The sequence below is a fragment of the Heterocephalus glaber genome, unplaced genomic scaffold, assembly GCF_053883595.1.
Source record: "Heterocephalus glaber isolate CG9 unplaced genomic scaffold, H.glaber_assembly_v1.0 deba00001463, whole genome shotgun sequence".
NCBI classification, from domain to species: Eukaryota; Metazoa; Chordata; class Mammalia; order Rodentia; family Bathyergidae; genus Heterocephalus; species Heterocephalus glaber.
In genome coordinates, this window is record NW_028258310.1 from 17,556,607 (window position 1) to 17,574,676 (window position 18,070).

At 43.2% G+C, this 18,070-nt stretch overlaps 1 protein-coding gene across 6 annotated transcripts in view; it reads right to left on the reverse strand.

The window, feature by feature from the left end:
- Positions 1-18,070, reverse strand: part of Arhgap26 (Rho GTPase activating protein 26) — a 466,045-nt gene that overhangs the window by 340,232 nt on the left and 107,743 nt on the right. For 5 of the 6 annotated variants that reach the window (XR_002398131.2, XM_004854324.4, XM_021266145.2 and 2 more), the window contains exons 2-5: positions 14,432-14,527; positions 12,576-12,637; positions 9,008-9,079; positions 3,445-3,546 (exon numbers count right to left, since the gene is read on the reverse strand). Coding sequence is in view for 5 of the 6 variants with exons in the window: in XM_004854324.4 (XP_004854381.1) it covers positions 3,445-3,546; positions 9,008-9,079; positions 12,576-12,637; positions 14,432-14,527 (332 nt within the window). In the remaining variant the exon portion in view is untranslated. Of the gene's footprint in view, positions 1-3,444; positions 3,547-9,007; positions 9,080-12,575; positions 12,638-14,431; positions 14,528-15,979; positions 16,149-18,070 lie in introns of those variants that run through there. The other variant, XM_087180451.1, reaches the window with a different exon arrangement.

An 18,070-nucleotide genomic window follows, 5' to 3' on the forward strand; every position in this document is an offset into this window, starting at 1 on the left:
AAACAAGACTGGCCCCTCACTGGTCTTTCTGGCTTCCTGTCTCACCATGTGGCTCTTGGCATTGTGATGCCATCCCACACGATGTGGTGTAGGCGGAAGAGTGTCTCACTGGAGCTAGGGCTATGCGGTTTGAAATTTCAGCCTCCAAAACTGTAAGTTAAGTAAAGCTCTTTACTTTATAAAGTACTGTGCCTCAAGCATTTTGTTATAGTGACAGAAAACCAATACACCAACTCACAACTGTTTCTCTGTAACTTAAAGTATATATCTTCCAGCTTGAGCAGACCCATTGATCATTCTGTATTTCTCAAAACCTGTAAGTTCCATGACAGTGGATCCTTCTTTTCACTCCCCATAAAACACTCAGAGCCTGACCAGACTTTCACAGAAGTGTCTGATGAGTACTGGTACAATGAAGCAATATTGCTTTTCTATGAAGCAATATTTGTTTTTTATTAGTAAACATTTGCAGTACATAATGATTACATTCCTCATGGGGAGCTGCTGGATGTACATAACACATCTTAACTCCTTTTTCATCCCCTTCCCCTACAAATACTGGTTTTGATACAAACTTCTTAGTCACTGTAGATTATTTTTAATCCACTAGGTGGCAGTGTAATCCCACACTGCTGCCCCAGTAATTTCCGCCTCCACAGAATGAGTGAGGGACTCAAATTGAAAAGCATTCAATTCAGAGTCCTGTGATCAGGGAACAATTCTGGATAATCAAAGGTAGTAGATTTTATCAAAGATGTACCAGGTGTTTAATAATGTTCCTAAAAGTTGATTTTTAAAATAAATGTGAAGAAAAGCATTACTAAATAGCTGGAAAATCTTAAGCAAATCACTTCACCTCTGCTAAGAACTCAGATCCTTTGAATGTATTCAAGGAAGTTGCACCAGATGATCACCAAGGTCCCCCCTTCTCTCCATTTCTATTTGCATGACTGAAAGGGATTAGCGCTTAGGACCCATGCTGAAAGAAGAAGAACCTGGAAGGGAGAAGGGGTCCACAGCTAGGTGCCAAGGTTAGCTAGCTACAGGCAGGCTATTTACCACTATGAGCCTCTGTCTCCTCAGATGTAAAACTGAGGTAATACTGACATCCATACTTCATGGAGTAGTTGTGAGGATTCAAGAAGATTCCATGGCAAGTGCTTAACACAGTACATCAGGCATAAATGTACATTCAGTAAATGTTTGCTACTATTGTTGTTAGTAGTACCCATGTGCTGTTGCTGTTACTGGACATTTCTTGCCTGTAAATTAGCACAGGAAAATGGCAATGCTTGACAACTGGACCTCAACAAACCAGAACTTGCAAAAAAGACTGCAGCCCAATCCTTGCTACCCAAGTACATAGAAAGCATGAATGGGTAAAAGGTAGGAACACAAAGGACTGTAACAAAAGAACATAATAAAAAACATTCACTGAGATATACAATGGCAAAGTCTGTAACAGTGCCATCCAATATGGATATAGCGGATAGACAGAAGCAGGCCTGTCACAAGGATAATAACTGTGTTTGTTCAGTAGCTGTGGTTCGCCTTCTCATTCATGAACTACTCAGAATGTATATTTTATGAGTACTTTACACATAAAGGAATGAAATCTCAGAGAGCCTAAGGAACTTGCTCCAGGCCACACAGTGAATACAAGACAGGTGGGTCTTGAAGGAAAGCACCCTCTTTGGTAGGCCAGGGTTCAGATCCTTATATTGTGATAATTCAGAGGGAGATGGCATTGGAATGACCTTAAAGAAAGCACTGGATTCATCCCAAAGTCAGTAATACCAAGACATGGAAAGAATGGACCTGCAGGAGAAGCACCCTTACCAGGGGGACCACCATGCCTACAGGATAAATGTGGGCTTCCAGTATCAGTGGGTGCTAGAACTTCCACCCACCTGCTCCACTCTGGACAACTGCACTAATGGTGCACGGTTATCCTAAACGTGCTGTATAACCAAGAAGAAGCTGCAGAGCTACAAGACTTGGCCACTGTCACGTACAGCCAAAGAGATTTACCTGAAATATGAGTTCCCAAACCCTAAATGCCATCTAATGTTAGAAGAATGAAAACTAAAAAGTGTGAGTATTAGGGCTGGAGATTTAGCTCAGTGGTTCTGCCGCCTGCCTCACAAGCACAAGGTCCCCAGCTCAATCCCCGGTACCAAAAAAAAAAAAAAGTTCGAGTATTGGGACAGATCCTAAATGGAATTATAGAATTATCAAGTGCAATCTACCTGTCCTTGGGCAGCATCTAGTGCCTGTGTCTCTGTGTTGAGCTGGGGTCCTTATCATTACTCAAAGACTGGTTTTTTGGTACTTTTTGTTTTCTGGTGCTGGGGATGGAATCTAGGACCTTGTGCAGGTTAGGCAAGCACGGTATCACTGAGCTACAACCTCAGCACCCAAGAATTGGTTCAAATACCCATTCAAAGCAAATATTTATGAGAACAGCACATTCTTCTCTGAAGATGTATATGAAATCATGGTTAGGAGGGAAATGGACTCCACATCTCGCGAGTTATCTTCCTCCATCTTTTCACTTACTGTAAGTACTGGCATGATATGGGCTCAAAAGGAATTGAAATTTAAGAATGAGGGGTAGTCTGAAAGCCAACACCTCTCTTTAGAGACATATCATGAGAAAAGGAGAGCAAGCTGTGGAAAATTAAATAAGATGACACTCATGACACCATATTTTGAGTTCCGCTAGGAAACTGCCCTGTCTCCCAGAAACAAAACTTCCTCACCATGCAAATCTCCGCAGACTAAGTAAAACGATAACAGCTCTATGGCTGCAAATCTGACTTCTCCTTCCAAAAGACTACTTTTAAAAACATCCCATCCAAATCCTGAGGAACCAGGAACAGGCTGATGAATATTTTCTTTAAACAAGGTTACCAAAACTCAAAAGACAAAAGGAAAAAAACACCCAAAACATTCATATATGTATATATATATGTGACAGTAAGACACTATTAGAACAAAAAAGAAAAGACAAGACAGGAAAAAACCAATGTCAGATACCGGACTGAAATAATATTTAAAAATTAACATTAAGGAAGGTTGAAAAAAGTGCTTCAGATGCTAACAATGTAAGTCACTGACATAAGGCAGGAAGTCAGGGGTTAAGGAAACAGTGCAGTATTAAGGGCAAGGGTGAAAGAAACAGGAAGACAGATCTCAGCTTGAAGTGAAGAGTCCCAGTCTAGCAAGGAGGGCTCCCCAACCAGAAGGCAGTCATCTTGGCCAGCAGTATGATCCAGAGCCACAAAGGTGAGTGGGATAGGAGGTTACAAAGGAGGAGGCATCAGGATCAAGCTCCTAGTTTCCAAGGTCTCTGGCAAAGACCTAAGATTTTCTGGCAAAGAGCAACCACAGCACTGTGTAAAAATGACATATTTTGTTCAGGATATATGGCAAATTTCTTACCTCCTGAAGCTGAGATTCCTTCTTTTTAGAAGACAAATTCAAGTGTTTTTCTAAGATGCCACAATACTTTTCAGTCTCTTTGTCATATTTCTTTTTGGCTTCCTGGCAAAAAAAAAAAAAAAAGAGAGAGAGAAAATGAAGAGTAAGAGGCTGCAGGAATAAAGCAATTCAGTCTCTCCAGACCTTTCTGCTCCCCTTTACAGACTCATTGTTCCCCCTGCACAGAAGCGCAGCAGACAGCATGGCTCCTACTCTGCACATTACACCCATTAAGCCATGCGACTACCCTGCCATGGCCCTGCAGATCAGAGCATCTATCTGGCACAGAGGCACCAGTACAATCCCAGAAACAAGGCAATGCCAGTATTTAATACTACCAAAGCCAGAACTCTACCTTCTAAGAACTTCAATTATGGGGACTGCAGATGTAGCTCAGTGGTAGAGTGGCTACTTTTAGCATGAATGAGGCGCAGGTCTGACCACCAGTAACATAAAGAAATAAAGAAAAAAAGAGAGAGAATTTCAATTGTGAGACCAAAATTCCTGGTTTCTAATCCACACAGATGTCAAGCCAGAGAAAATAAGGCTATGTAGGTTATTTATGTCGCTAATGCCTCCTGTAGCCTCAATGGCACAAGTCTAAAGTAAAGCTAGAGCCAGGCCTAACAGCATTCAAACAGAACTCTGTCTTGTAGAGACCCAGCTACCACTTGATGCCACACATAGGTCTGTCTCTATGCTACAGAAAAATTCAAAACACGGTAAGATGATATCTTCACAAATTGACAACACCATTGATAACAGCAAGACAAAACAAAACGAGTAGAAATAATATCACTGCCCAAGAATAGGGTTTGTGATCATTAAAGCATAAGATATCCAGTACATCTAATTAGTCAGATGGAAAATTGTTCAGTGGATCACGATATAATGAAAACTATAATAACATGACATAAACTTGGAACAGCCTATGCAGGGTATCTACCCATGGACAAAGATTAGATGGGCGTAAACTTAAATGGAAATACTTCAGTTAAGGAAACAGAACAATGAAAAATTGTTTTCTCCCTTTGGGAAATTTTTATTAGCCTAAATTACTGCCTTTAAAATGAAAAGCAATGATATCCCTCAAGTCCTTGAGTCACTGAGGTTCTATTTTTATCCCCTATTTTACAGATCAGAAAATTTAGATCCAGGGAGGGTAACTTATAAAATATCACAGAAAGTGACAGAACCGAGGTTTGGGCTCAGGCTAATCTGCCTCCAAAGCCCACATTCTCCACCACACTTGAGGCACTGCCACAGGCAGTCTCTTTTCCTTCCACATGCTAGTGGGGACTGCAGGCAAGGCGGCTGGGAGAGAGCTGGTACCAATCTAATAAGCAGGTTCAAATTCACTAACTTGGTGCATCTCTCCTGCTTTTGAGTCATATGGAGCTCACAGGAGGCATTTCTGTGCAATTCTAAGACCTACATGAGCAAAAAAAATTTTCAAGCAAGATAAGGAAGCTCAAGGACATCTCTTTATTCATTTAAGAAATTTACAATGAGCACCCACTCTGTATTTGACTCCACATAGGCACTGGAAATGTGAGACAGAAGCTGTCCCTACCCTCATGGTAAGAATGTTCTAGTAGAAAGAGAAACACAATTAACCAGTAGACAAATATGTAGGACAGTTTCAGACTGCTGCAAGTGCTACAAAGAAAATAGAGTGTGGTCACAGAGGTCCTTTAGATACAGTACTCAGGAAAGGCCTCACTGAGAAGGAGAGGTGTGAGCTAAGATCTACTAAACACATGAAGGGGCGAGGTAGAGCCTTTTGGAGCAAGAGAATGGGTGTACATGCTCAGGGGAAGAACACCAAGCCAAGAAGCCAGGATCTGAAGCCCTGCCAACCTCCCACCTTTACTTGGTCAACAGCAAGACTCAAAGCTTCACAGAGTGGGAGAATGATCAATTGTTTTGCTTAAACCACTCCTTGCACACACTAACAATGAAACATATAGAAGCAAAGATGAAAAAGCCTAAGGAAACCTTACTCTTTCAAATTTGGGGATACAGGCAAGCAACTCTTTTTCTTTATAGAAACCAGAAACTAAGCTGGGCTGTGACTCCCATTGATGCTGCATAAATCCACTCCTACCAGCCTTGTCAGCAGCCCCAGAACAGAGAACCCTAGGGTCAGCACAGTCCAGCTGGCCAGAGGCGAGAAGAAGCCGGAGAACCTGAGTCACTGGCATTCTGACTTTCTGACCACTCAAGCCTCCACATTCCATGTTCAAGAGGACAGCCAGAGTCAGAGAGTAGAGAGAATGGAAAGAAAAGAAAGGAAGTGGTTTCTGTATGGAGAAAATAGTACCAAGACCTCTGCAGCAGTAACCCTAAGGTCCAAGTGATATTCGTGAAATGGGAGGGAGGCATTCCTCAGTTACTCGGGACACAAGACGACTCCCACCTTTCAGAGAGGTGGCTATGGGGCGGTTAAGTAAATACAGGACAGAGTCAGCGTCCTGCAGTTCATTCCCAATGCTGTAAAGACTGACTCTATACCAAGAACTAGCCCTCTCCAGGACTCCATTTCTTTATCTATAAGTCGAGGAAGCCTAGATGAGATAATTGTGCAGCTTTCATCTTGCAGCTCAAAGACCGCATAGCAAGATAAGGGTAAGAATAACCCCTTCTTCATAGGGCAGTTCAGATGAAATGAGATAAACCATATTCAGTGCTCGCACCTGACACGTGTAAAGTACTCAATGACTTTCAGTGGTGGTGATGAGGATGGTGAGGACTAGCTCACCCTCTACACCCGTCTCCTCATCAGGAACATCACTTGCCTCGCAGGCACCACGTTCCATGAAGGCAGACTTTCCACGGACCTACCACAACTTGACATCACACATTTGTTAGCATCCCTCTGTTTAACTCCTTTCTCTTCGGCCGCACCACAAGCACAGCAACACATTGGCTTTGTTCTCCACCAAACATCAGGGCAAAGCCACCGCCGGACATATAGCAGACTCTCATATATTTTCTTAAGGAATGAACTATGTTTATCTAATAACTAATATCAAATGACAAAATGACAGCCACTCTCCTCATGTCCAAATAGCTACATGACAGATACTTGCTTTAAGCACTTCGTAGGAGTTCACTCACTTCTTCCTCATAATAATTCTGGGAGGTAAGTTCTACTATTATCCACATTTTACAGATCAGGAAACAGGCATGGGAAGGCTCAGGAACCTACCCGAGTTTATATGCAAATGGCAGAAGTGACATTTGGACTCAAGCAGCCTTGCTCTAGGCCATGCTGAACCAAACACTCTCTAATGTCTATTCTACTTTCATTATGGAGCCCAGCACTTCCAATCTACCTGTGATGCATAAAAAATCTACTTCCCCAAACTCAGAAATAAAAACCTCAGCTAATGATTCTAGCAAGCTCTAGGCTCTTGACCTACTCCTGAGCAGCCATATCCACAGAAGAATGCCCAAGAATCCCCTCCCTGGCAGCCTTCACTCTGCATGCTCTGCAACAAGTTGTTATAGCAACCAAAGCAGCACCATAGAGGAGAGGAGGAAGGAAAAGTAATTTTAGCATCACACAGGCAGAGTTCAGGAGCCTCCCTTAGGCCACCACCAAAAAACAGCTAAGGAAGACTTTCTGGGTCTTTGATATTCTTGAGTCTGCTCACTAGAGTGTCTTCTAGGAGGTTTTTGGTTTGTTTTCTCTTAAACTTACATGATACTATGACATAAATATATAAGTTGTGCGGGTGGTGGAGAGGAGGGTATATTGTGGTGGGGGAGAGAAAAGATATGACAAAGGAGGAGGAATGAGAAATAATCCCAAATGTCATCAAAATCACTTTGATGCCTGATGATTTATAAAAAATGTTAATGACTGATGATTATTACTAATTGAATGAAAGGTAAAGTGTGCATGACAGAAAACATGTTTCACTAGGTGACTATTTCCTATAAATTCTTTTATTTCTACACATCCCACCACTTAAACCCCTACTGCTACTGTATTAAACCCAAAGGGAGCCCACTCAGACCTCTGCTTCTCAGTGGTGACTATGATAACTCCCCAAACAATGCAAGGGAAGAGGTCACGGTGGGAGGCATGTGCCGGGAAGGAGAAGGAGCTACAGGAGGGTGACTCAGTAAGCAAGTCTGTTCTGCTTCTGCCTCAGCGCACTCCATCCCAGATCCTCCCTGGAGCCTCCGGAAGCAGGGCAGGGTGTGCTCGGAATGGGGGACGCACAGGCCCTGAGGCTGCGCCAGAGGAGCCTCTCCCAGGGCCTGACCCAGAGAGCTCCTTCCCAGTGTGTTCTCAGCCCTCAGCAGGTCAATTCAAAGTCCTGGACAAATCTGGGTAGAGCAAAACTTCCCTGAAATTATACACTCCTTAACCTCTGGTACAAAACCAATGAACACCAATTTCGTCATAACTAAACTGAAATTGATGTGAACATGCTGTGAAGCTGGAAGAAAAATCTTTGCCATAGTCTCTCCTTCAAACTATAGCCACCTGCCGCTCTGAAAGACCCCGACTAAACATCTTTTTCAGTAATCCTATCTATTTCTGGAAGGCAGGTTGGGAGGAGAGGAAGAGGAGAGAGCAAAAGTGAGTGAGGGGGCTTGAGAACTGGCATGCGCTTACTGTGACATTTCCTCTATTGTTTTCCCACCTACAATCACTCCTCAAGGACTTCTCTTCACAACTGAGTAAAATCTCCACCAAGAAAGGTGGTGGTGGTGCCCAAAACTCCCTATAGGTGGCGTAAGGGACTGAGGATGAAGTGACAATTCCAGAAAAACAGGAAAATGTGGAAAGCCTTTTGTGCCCATTGATTCCATTGAAAACACTTTCCCTGCAGGTAGCCTCTAACACTCTAATGAACATCAAACCCACTAAGGTTGCCTCATATTTCATCACACGGGAGAGTAACTCTGGAGAATCCACCCGCTATAAACTAGATTCTTTATAGCCTTTTAATAACACATGAGAATTAGCCAAGTTTGGGCTATAGTCCCTCTAGGCTGGTGGTAATACATGGTAACCTCTGGGGTGGAACTGGCCTGCAAACATGGTTTTTTGACCTATACAATGAGTAAAACATATTTTCTGAAATTATTTGCCCACAGGACATTTCCCATAAATATCTGGTTTTTCAATTTCCCTTAAAACATTGAAGGATCTGTCAAGAGGGGACCTGATACACAACTCTGTGAGACCTCCCCAGAAACAAAACAAAACACACTGTCCATGCATACAGCCATCTAATAACACAAGAGTCGTAGTTTCTGCCTTTGGATGGTTTGTGAACTAGCACAGAATAACACAGTGGACTGGCTAAGGGGGGCTGGCCACTACAGCCGTTCTTCAGTCCCCTGCAAAGTGTGGAAGAGCTAAGATCCAGCTTATCAGGTAAAGATTTTCTGAAGAAAGAAGGCTTATGTTTTCTCCTGATGTTCTTAGATTTTAAAGAAAGTACTGCATTTTCCAAACCACCACCCAAAAATCCAACAACAAGGTTTACAAACTTCTCACCTTGGCAGCCCCAATCTGCTCCTTGCGAAACTTCTCCAAAGGAGTGATGAGAACTTCACTGGCATTCTCAATCTGGTGAAGAAAGTCAGAAAAGGACCCAGGACAGGGGACAAAAGGAGGATGAGTATAGCAGCTCCATCACATAAGCCCCGCCCCCCAAGTCTTGGAATAAAATTGGAGTAAGCAATAATCTTCATGTGTCATTATTTATAAAACTAATCAGTACATCAAAACAAAATCTACCCATTGATTCAAAACATAATATTCCTCCTGTGCATGATTAATATTGACTTTTTAAAAGGAAAAATGAGGACACCTAAAAGTGTTAGCAACCATGTGAAGGCAAAGGGGAACTGGTTTCAGAGTAGCATCTAAATTTCAAGATTCTAGTGACATCGTACAAATGATCATTCTTTGAAGTTGTAAGTAAAGTCAGTCAACAGTGAATCTAGGTTGAAAATAAAAACAAAACATCTTTGAAATCTGCTGACACAAAAGTCCTTCAAGCTTAAGGTTTGGTTGTACCCACAGTACAGGACAGGGGCCAGAACATGTTTCTCCTGACCGCTGCCTCCTTCTCAATGCCATCTCACAGGGCTCACCCCTCGGGTCCCGCACGCCAATCTACTGTCACTCCAATGCACCTCAAACTTGTCCCTCCTACGGCCTTTGCCTCTGCCTATTCCCTCAGATGCTCTGTCCCCAAACTTCTGCATGAATGACTCTTTATCATAATTAAGGGTTTAGCTTTCAGGTCACCTCTCTAGGGAGGCCTTCCCTGACCACCAATATAATTCCAAGAAGCTACCTACCATCCCACCAAGCATCTTCTTCAGAGCCCATATGCCAGGTGAAGTTTTCTGGTTCACTACTATACACATTTACACACACATACATATACACTATCCATATACACATGTACATACACACTCTAAATATCCACATAGACACACATATACATACAATCTTGTAAAGATTTATTTGTCTACCACTATCCAAAGAACAGAAAAGCAATGAAACAAAGGAGCACTCAAACACTTTTGAATGAGTGAATGAATGAATGAATGAATAATGAATGATTACTGGACTGACTGCCAACTGTAGGACAGCCAAAACATTTAACCTCTCTGGGCTCTAATTTCCTCATCTGCAAAATGCATGACCCAAATTGTTCCCAGCTCTAAGATTCTATGGTCTTTTCTAAGGCAGGATAATATTTTACAATCTTTCCTTTTAAGTCACTCATTGCTCACTCTTTGATCAACTAATTATTTCAGGACTCTCTTTGCAATAAGGTATTTTTTTTTAAATCACATGCATGTCATTCACAATGAAACCAAACAAGTCAATGCCAGAAGCCTCAGATGGACACAGTAAGGAAGGACCAGAGAATGTAAGAGACAAAAAAAGACAGGTTTCCAAACTGATTCCTATTTGCCCTTCTCTCAATTTTGACAGCACTTATTCCAGAAAAGTATATTTTGACACTGAAGTGCTGTAATATTAATTTGTTCTAATTTTTTATGATTTGGTGTTGCTTAATTGGCTCGCTAAAGTCTTTTCCACAAATCCACTGAAAGTCTCTGAAGCTCACAAAGCTGTGCTAAGCAGCTAGGTCAGTGATTCTCAACCTCAGCTGTACATTAGAATCACTGGGGAGCTTTTACAAACCCCAATGTTCAGAGCACACACCATCACCTCGTACCAAATGACAATCACTAGCTTTAGCCCCATGCATCAGCATTTTTAAAGCCCCCAAGACATTCCATTGGGCATCTATAACTGAGAATCCAACCCTAACTAGAAGCTCAGTATGTGAAGCATTTCACATGGGAAGCAAAATACCCAAGTCTTTACCACAATCCTACTACAACTTGCTTTTCCACCTGTCAAATGAGTGATTACAGATAGTGAGGAACAAGGTCCCTCTGGGTTGAAAATTCTATGAGTGTTTTAAGTTCCGTTCAGTTTCAAGAACTGTGTTTAAAGCTGGGGACACAGAAGCCCACACACAGAAGCCCTCAGCCCCTCAGCCCTTGGGGAACTTTTATTTCCTATGGGCCCAGACACACAGTGACTATCAGGACAATGTGAAAAGTGCAGAATCAGAAGCATAGACTAGATGTTCACAAAGCACAAAGGAAGGCCAAATATCCCAGGAAGTCAGGGAAGACTTCCCAAAGAAGGTGCAGCTTTGCTAAGCTGAGCTAAACTGATGATGAAGCTATCACAGGCCTCAGAGGGGTAAGCAGGGGCTTGTGATGGCCAGATACTTAGGCGCAGACAGTAGAAACTCAATTTACTGACATTAATAATAAAATTGCAGAGGCGAGCTGAAAAGCATAATCCAGCCATTGTTCCCTTACCACAAGCCGTAGCAATCCGCAGGGGATTCATGGTGATTTGCTCACCACGCATCCCTCCACCCCCAAATACTGACTCAGCCAAGAAATCAGACTCAAAAGAATCATTGCCCTTTCTCAGGCACTAGCACATGCACAAACACACAAGCTTTCCTCTCCCTCCAGCTGCCACCAACCCTGCCACTGCCACCACGACTACCCTCCTGATTCTGGTTCAAGTACCAGCAGGGAGCAATCAGAAAAAACAGGTCTCTCTCTCTTCAAGGTACTTCCAGGAAAGTAGTAGGCTTCTGCTTTGTTTGGAGTTTTAAAGAAATGCCCATAGTTTTTGGTATAATGCTGAGTTAGGTTTGAATCCAGACCATACTACTTATTAGCGGTGTGATCCTGGACAAGTTACTTAACCCTGGTAAGCCTCAATCTCTTTCTCCGAAAAAACTAGGGATAATATAAATACTATTCCATAGAGGCATCATGAGAGTTAAATAGAATATGCCTGAACGCTCAAATTTGGCATCGTCCCTAAATCTCTGGAACTCTGCTGCCTGGAGACAAGCCCTCCTAGGGACATTCCTGATATCTAAAGGATGTGGGGAAGATGCCAAGGAACTTTCTGTGAGTGTGACATCTCTTACCCGTTAACACTAAACCACATCAGAATAAATGCTAGTTCAAAAGATATCTCTTACAAAACTGGAGATCAGAATCTGACTCTTGAATTTGTACAGCATCTCCCTTTGAAGATCCTAGAGTTACCTTCATTTACTAAGTAGAATTTACTAGGTGCTAGCTACATGGCAGGTTCTGTCAGGTGCTTCAGAGTTAAAAAGGAAGTGGTGCCCCTGGCCCTCTAAGGCTCTTGGACAGGTTTAATACGGCATGAGGAAGAGGGATCACAGTAGGATACCTTCTTTTTCATTCTGCTGGTAAAGAATCTCAGGCCCCCAAAAGTTAATCATTCAAAAGATCCACCCTTAAATCCTATACCTCATATAGGTATAAGTTTAGACCTTACAAGAAATCTTTGAGAGGACAGAGATACTGTTCTGAAGATATACACCAGTAATCTAGTAACACTTACAAAAGGCTTTAAACCCTGCAAAGACAAGGCTTGCTCTAAGCTCAAATCACTCCAGCGGCAGAACTCGAACTCAGGTCTTCCTCACCCCATGTGCACATACTGTCTGGTACCAAGACATACTCACCATCCGTATCCGTTCATCTTCAAGATTCCTGAGGACAGTGGCAAACTCCTGCAAAGACCTTGCTGGAAGAGAGAAAGGGCCATGAGGCTGAAGGACAGTAATGGGTCTTTAGGAACGTTTCCAGTACCACTATTAAACCTATGGATTTAAATTCCTATCCATGCAGATGCCTACAGTCAGTTGCTTCCTAAAGTTACCCTTATCTTTTAATCACTAACCATTAAGGATAGATGACCCAGAAATGCAGGTTAACTGCATCTGGGACTCTAGCTGGCGAAGGATTTCTTCAAGGAAAAGACCTGATTGTCCCTGAGAGCAGCAGGACTGGTGAGATACTGGCAGGCTCCCAGTCTCCAGACTGGAAGGCACAGAGTTCGGCTTAAGAGTTAAAGGATTTCCTGTCCAGGATTCAACCTCCTCAACCTTTTGTCATGGGGCTGCATCAGAATTCAACCTTTATTTTGGCACCAAAACTAAACAAATAGCGCTGCTGGCATCAGAAGCCATATCTCTGGCGTCTTCTTGGGCTCCTCCTCCCTGAGTCCTGAAGCAACTCAGTAATAAAACACAGCCTCACAGTCAAATGGACGGTCTTCCTTGACAGAATTACTCACAAAGGCAGCAAGCATTGAGTGCTGTGGCCCTGAGAATGCTCAGGACACTTGTGCAATACTAAAAGAAGCATCCATCCATTCACAAGTTACATCAAGTATGTGTTTTCACTGCTCTCGGGTGTCTCCCAAATGTCTTTACTCAACCCCAGATCCTGGCACCCTCCATGGCAAGAGGGATTCAATAAATATTTGATGAATCAATCAATTCACTATAACTTCCTCAATTCTTTTTTGGGGGGGAGGGTATGGTGGATTATGAATTTAGAGCCTCACACATGATAATAAGTATGTGCTCTACTACATCTCTCAGCCCTAACTTCTCAATTATTCCCCCTTCACAGAGACAACTAAGATGTCCAATGTAAGAAGAATGAAGTCCAATAACAACACTCTGGAGAAAAATGGTTCTGACCTTGCCAACCCTCTGTACTCAGGGCTGCCTAGAGAAGAAAGCAAGTGACAGGAAAGAATGAAGCAGCACAGTTTGATGATAAGCAGGTACCCACCTCAGCTTCTTGGTAAGGAGACAGAGAGGTGGGTACTGCAGGGGCAGGACACTGAGCTCCTCTCCCCATCTAGAGCCACAGGCACCTACATAGCTCCAGCCAACTGCTCCCACACCAGAACACAGGGAGAATAGATTGGATTCTCAAACTTCTCAAAGAAGCTGGAAAACTGGAAATTTATACAAGTTCTACTTAGATAGTAATTTAATTTAAATAATTAAAGTCAAAGGGCAGGGGATTTAGCTCAGTGGTTCCATAGCCTGCCTCAGAAGTACAAGGTCCCGAGTTCGATCCCCGGTACCAAAAAAAAAAAAAAAAATCTAATAATTAAAGTCAAGCAAAACATAGCTGCATTCTGACCTCAGCCCATGAGCTATCACTTTGCAACCTCCTCTGAACTATTCCTCTACAAGTATTTGCTTTTGCCCTAAGTACTTAGTGGTATGCTTGGGAAGAAAAATATCACAAATCAGGAGGAAAATACTAAAGGAAGGCAGACAGGAGACACCACTGCAGAACCTCCAGTTTTATCCTGCACAATGGAAGGTGAGTGAGGCAATCCCAGAACTAGACAAGTAGAGTAGTTCAGAATAGCCCCAGGTCCAATGTTTACATGTCTCTGGCCCTCTGCAACCACTGTAGGCTTTGGTCTTCACTAACCTTACAGGCCTTCTATTCCAAGAAAAAGGCTTTGCTAGGACAGAATGTTTTTACCATCTCCATGGTTATGACTTACCTATACACATCTCGTCATCTGTCTCCGCATCTCCTATGCACTGAAATTTAAATTCATTTAAGGAATCTGCAAACTTCCGCTTTGCTGAAGACAAATCTAGCAAGAAAAAAAAAAAAAGAAGTGGAGTTACTGAAATTCAACTGGCTTTCCTAGTTGCTGCCCTTTTTAGTTCTATGAATATAGTGGTAAGATTTGTTCCAGAGACCATTACAAACAGATTTGTTCCTGAGATCATTTCAAAACCACAAATGAAGGTAAACTCAAAATAGTAACATTCATTTATAACTTGAAATATTGATCTGCTCTAGAAGTTAATAATTTTTATTTGCTTGAACAATTCTAATCCTATCTCTACTTCCTCCACCCATACAGTGAGTTCGGTCATGTCCATCCGACACATGGGAATCCATTCAGGAGGTCAAGGAGGAGGAAGCTGGATTAAAGCCAAGAAGAGTCTCCACAGCCTGCATGTCCACCCTGCCGGACTTCCCACGTGGTCAGTGTAGTGTCCCCACATTTAACTCAACAGTAACTTCCCCACAGTCAAACTCACAACACAGAGTGACATCATGGGGGGAGCCCTGGGAAAGCTGAAAGGAAGGGCTTGGAGCTGCCTGGTCCCTGCGGCCCAGGAGCACCCAGACTTCCTCTTCTAACTCAGACACAAAGTACAGATTCACAGACACCCTCTTTTCTTCCACCTGAGCCCTTCCCTGGGCGGCCACATCTATCCCAGCCAGGAGAACAAAGCCCCGGCAATGTTTTGTACTGGGCTAAAAACACACCCCACACATGGTATCTATAATGAAAACTCAGAGGTCTTTGTCAAATTTTTAAAATAAGCTGTCATTTAAGACAGCAATAAAAGCCAATGATCCTTCCTGAGCCTTCAGCTTCTGTTAAGGGTATAAAACCACCAAGGTACCTTTAAGTGGCCTGACAGACAAGGTTGCTCAGTACAAACTTGCTTAACTTAATTCTGTGTGCAGCCTTCCTGCCGATTAGGCTAATCATTCAAATTACCCTTATACATGCTTCCCTCAATGCAGGGGAAATGGCATTATGTTCAAATTCCCAGAGGGAAATATGAGGCCGAAGTAGGAACAAGGCCTGGCTTTAATAAGACATGGGGGGGGCGGGGGATTGATGTGTGTTCTGGCTTCACAGATCAACATAACCTTCTAAATAAAAGCATCCGTGATCCTCAGGACTTCCCTTTCTTAGCTCCTATTTTGTTTCCTGAGGTTTGGGGTCACATTTTTCATTTTTTATTGTTTGGTTTGTTTCCTCTCTATATTTAATGATGCATCCTGCTCAGCATGTGCTGAATGAATGTATGTTGAGGGCACCATATATGAATCCAATGTCCCATGTTCATTCCAAGTAATGGCTGCCAGTGGAAAAGCCAGGCTTAGGCTACTGCATGAATCCTGGACTGCCATCCCATAGACTCACATGACATAAGCCCTGAAGTAGCTATGGCTCATACAACACACTTAGCTCCGAACTGCAAGAGGAAGGCACATAGGGTGGAAAAGGAGAACCAACCTCCTGTCCCTCCTGGTTCAGTCACTTTCATGAAATGATCCTTGACAAAAAGTCCAAAGATGCTGGGAGGGAAATCAGGCTTCTGTGAAAACTAGCCCAGGCTGGGCCGGGGATTTAACTCAGTGGTTTCGCCGCTTGCTGCACAAGCGCAAGGATCCGAGTTCGATCCCTGGTACCAAAAAATAAAAAAATAAAAATAAAAAAACTAGCCCAGGCTAAGAATATCCCTCAAACCACAAATCATTCCCTGGTAAGTCAAGAATGAAACAGATGTATCTGAAAGTCAGAAGACTATGGGCAGGAGGCCACTGGCAAGCAAGAGACAAAGAAAAAGGAGAATGGTATTTCAGAGAAGAAGAGAAAGCCCTCAAAGAGCCCCCAAATGCACATGCATCCAACATGGGTGTGGTTGTCCACATTTTTATTTTAATCCAGATGTTCCCTCGGTCAGAACTCACAGAGAAAGGCCTGAGCACAGAGTAAGAACAGGTTTGTTTCTCTACTCACCTGACAATCCTCCTGTGCCTCCCCAATAAGGCAAGAAAGACTTGGGCTGGACAATCATCTCAACAAAGTAAAAGGTGGGTGGGAGGGGCTTGAAATGTAAACCAGGCTTGGGTGAACTTCCAACAGGCACCTGAAAAGCTATGCTGCTGGGGTAGCTGCCAGTGAGAATCAAGGAGTGGCTAATAATGACAACAGGGCCTTTGTGGGACCTTTCACAAGAGGACCCGGTTAACTAGTACAGCCCTGGTAGCTTATGACCAGAAGGAAATCTGATTTCACTGTCCGGCAACACAGAGCACACCTTGCCGCAGCACAAACCTGAGAAGCAAGGAGGGTCAATTGAAGATGAGAAGGGGGCCTATCCCTTAATAGGAGATTAGGTAAGGCATACTGGTACAGAGTCAGCATGGGGTGTTAGGCCAGTGGAAGAGCTAGGGACAATGAGAATCCCTATTATTGGAACATGAAGAACTTACCTTGGACTTAGCAGAGAAAATTTTCAGGGAAGCTACACTAGACACCTCTTGTTTTGCTTGTTCAGAATCCATGCCCCAGACTTAAGGATGGCATCTCGAGCTTGTTTTGAGACCCTCCTTTCTCCACGTGTAATCAATGAGGTGCTAGTTACAGACTGACCAATTTCAACCTTCCCTGGTTCCTGGGTTCAAGTTCCAGCTCCAGCATTTCTCAGCTATGTAACTAACCCTGGGTTAGTCACAAAGTCTCAGTGATGGCATCTGATGGATGCTGTCATCCCTGCAGATTTGGTGGGGAGACACACTGTACAAGCACTCTGCACACCACAAGGTTCAGGTCTAAGTAAGGCCATGCTCTTCTTTTCTAACATATGAATCATCCCAAAAACAAAACCCAGGGGAGCTACCCGTCTGTGGAGCTCAGAGGAATCAAAGACTGACATAAGAGCACAAAGCCTGAGACTCCAAGTCACCTGGGACTCCATCAGAGCTGTCCGAACTGAGATCTGTATGCATGTTGGATGCCTGCTGCTTCACCCCATTAAGATAACCCCTGTGTTACTCAGGACAATGGGAAAGCCATCAAAATTAGAAAACTAAAAAAAAATAAATAAGTCATTGTTTCTTGCTTGTTTTAACCCAAAAGGCTTAAGGGTATCTTATGCAAAATATCACCCCGGATGTGCAGTTCCCCAAAACTTTATTTCTGGAGCTTTCACTCTGATGCACACAAGATTAGCACATAGATTCCAGTAAGTGGGGGGCTGGTACTAGGACTGGGTGCATGCCAATCATCACAGCCCCTGCTCACATAACCTCACTGTTTCAGGTACAGACAGTGCAAGACACAGCAAGGAGCCAAGGCACTATCAATAATGTTTACTTTGCAAAACATCTGTTGCTAAAAAAGCAAAATGCTGGCCAAAGCCAAGCAAAGTGACCACTACCCACATCCAGAGTGGAAAAGGATCTGCCTCTGAATGAGGCAACCAGGAGGGCAGGAATACGGAAGCAGAGAGGAGTCTGGGACTACAGAGACTGCTCCCAATACCACCTACTCATTCAGGGGCCAAAGGAAACTGCCTTCCCTTCCTGGAGATGTCATGCT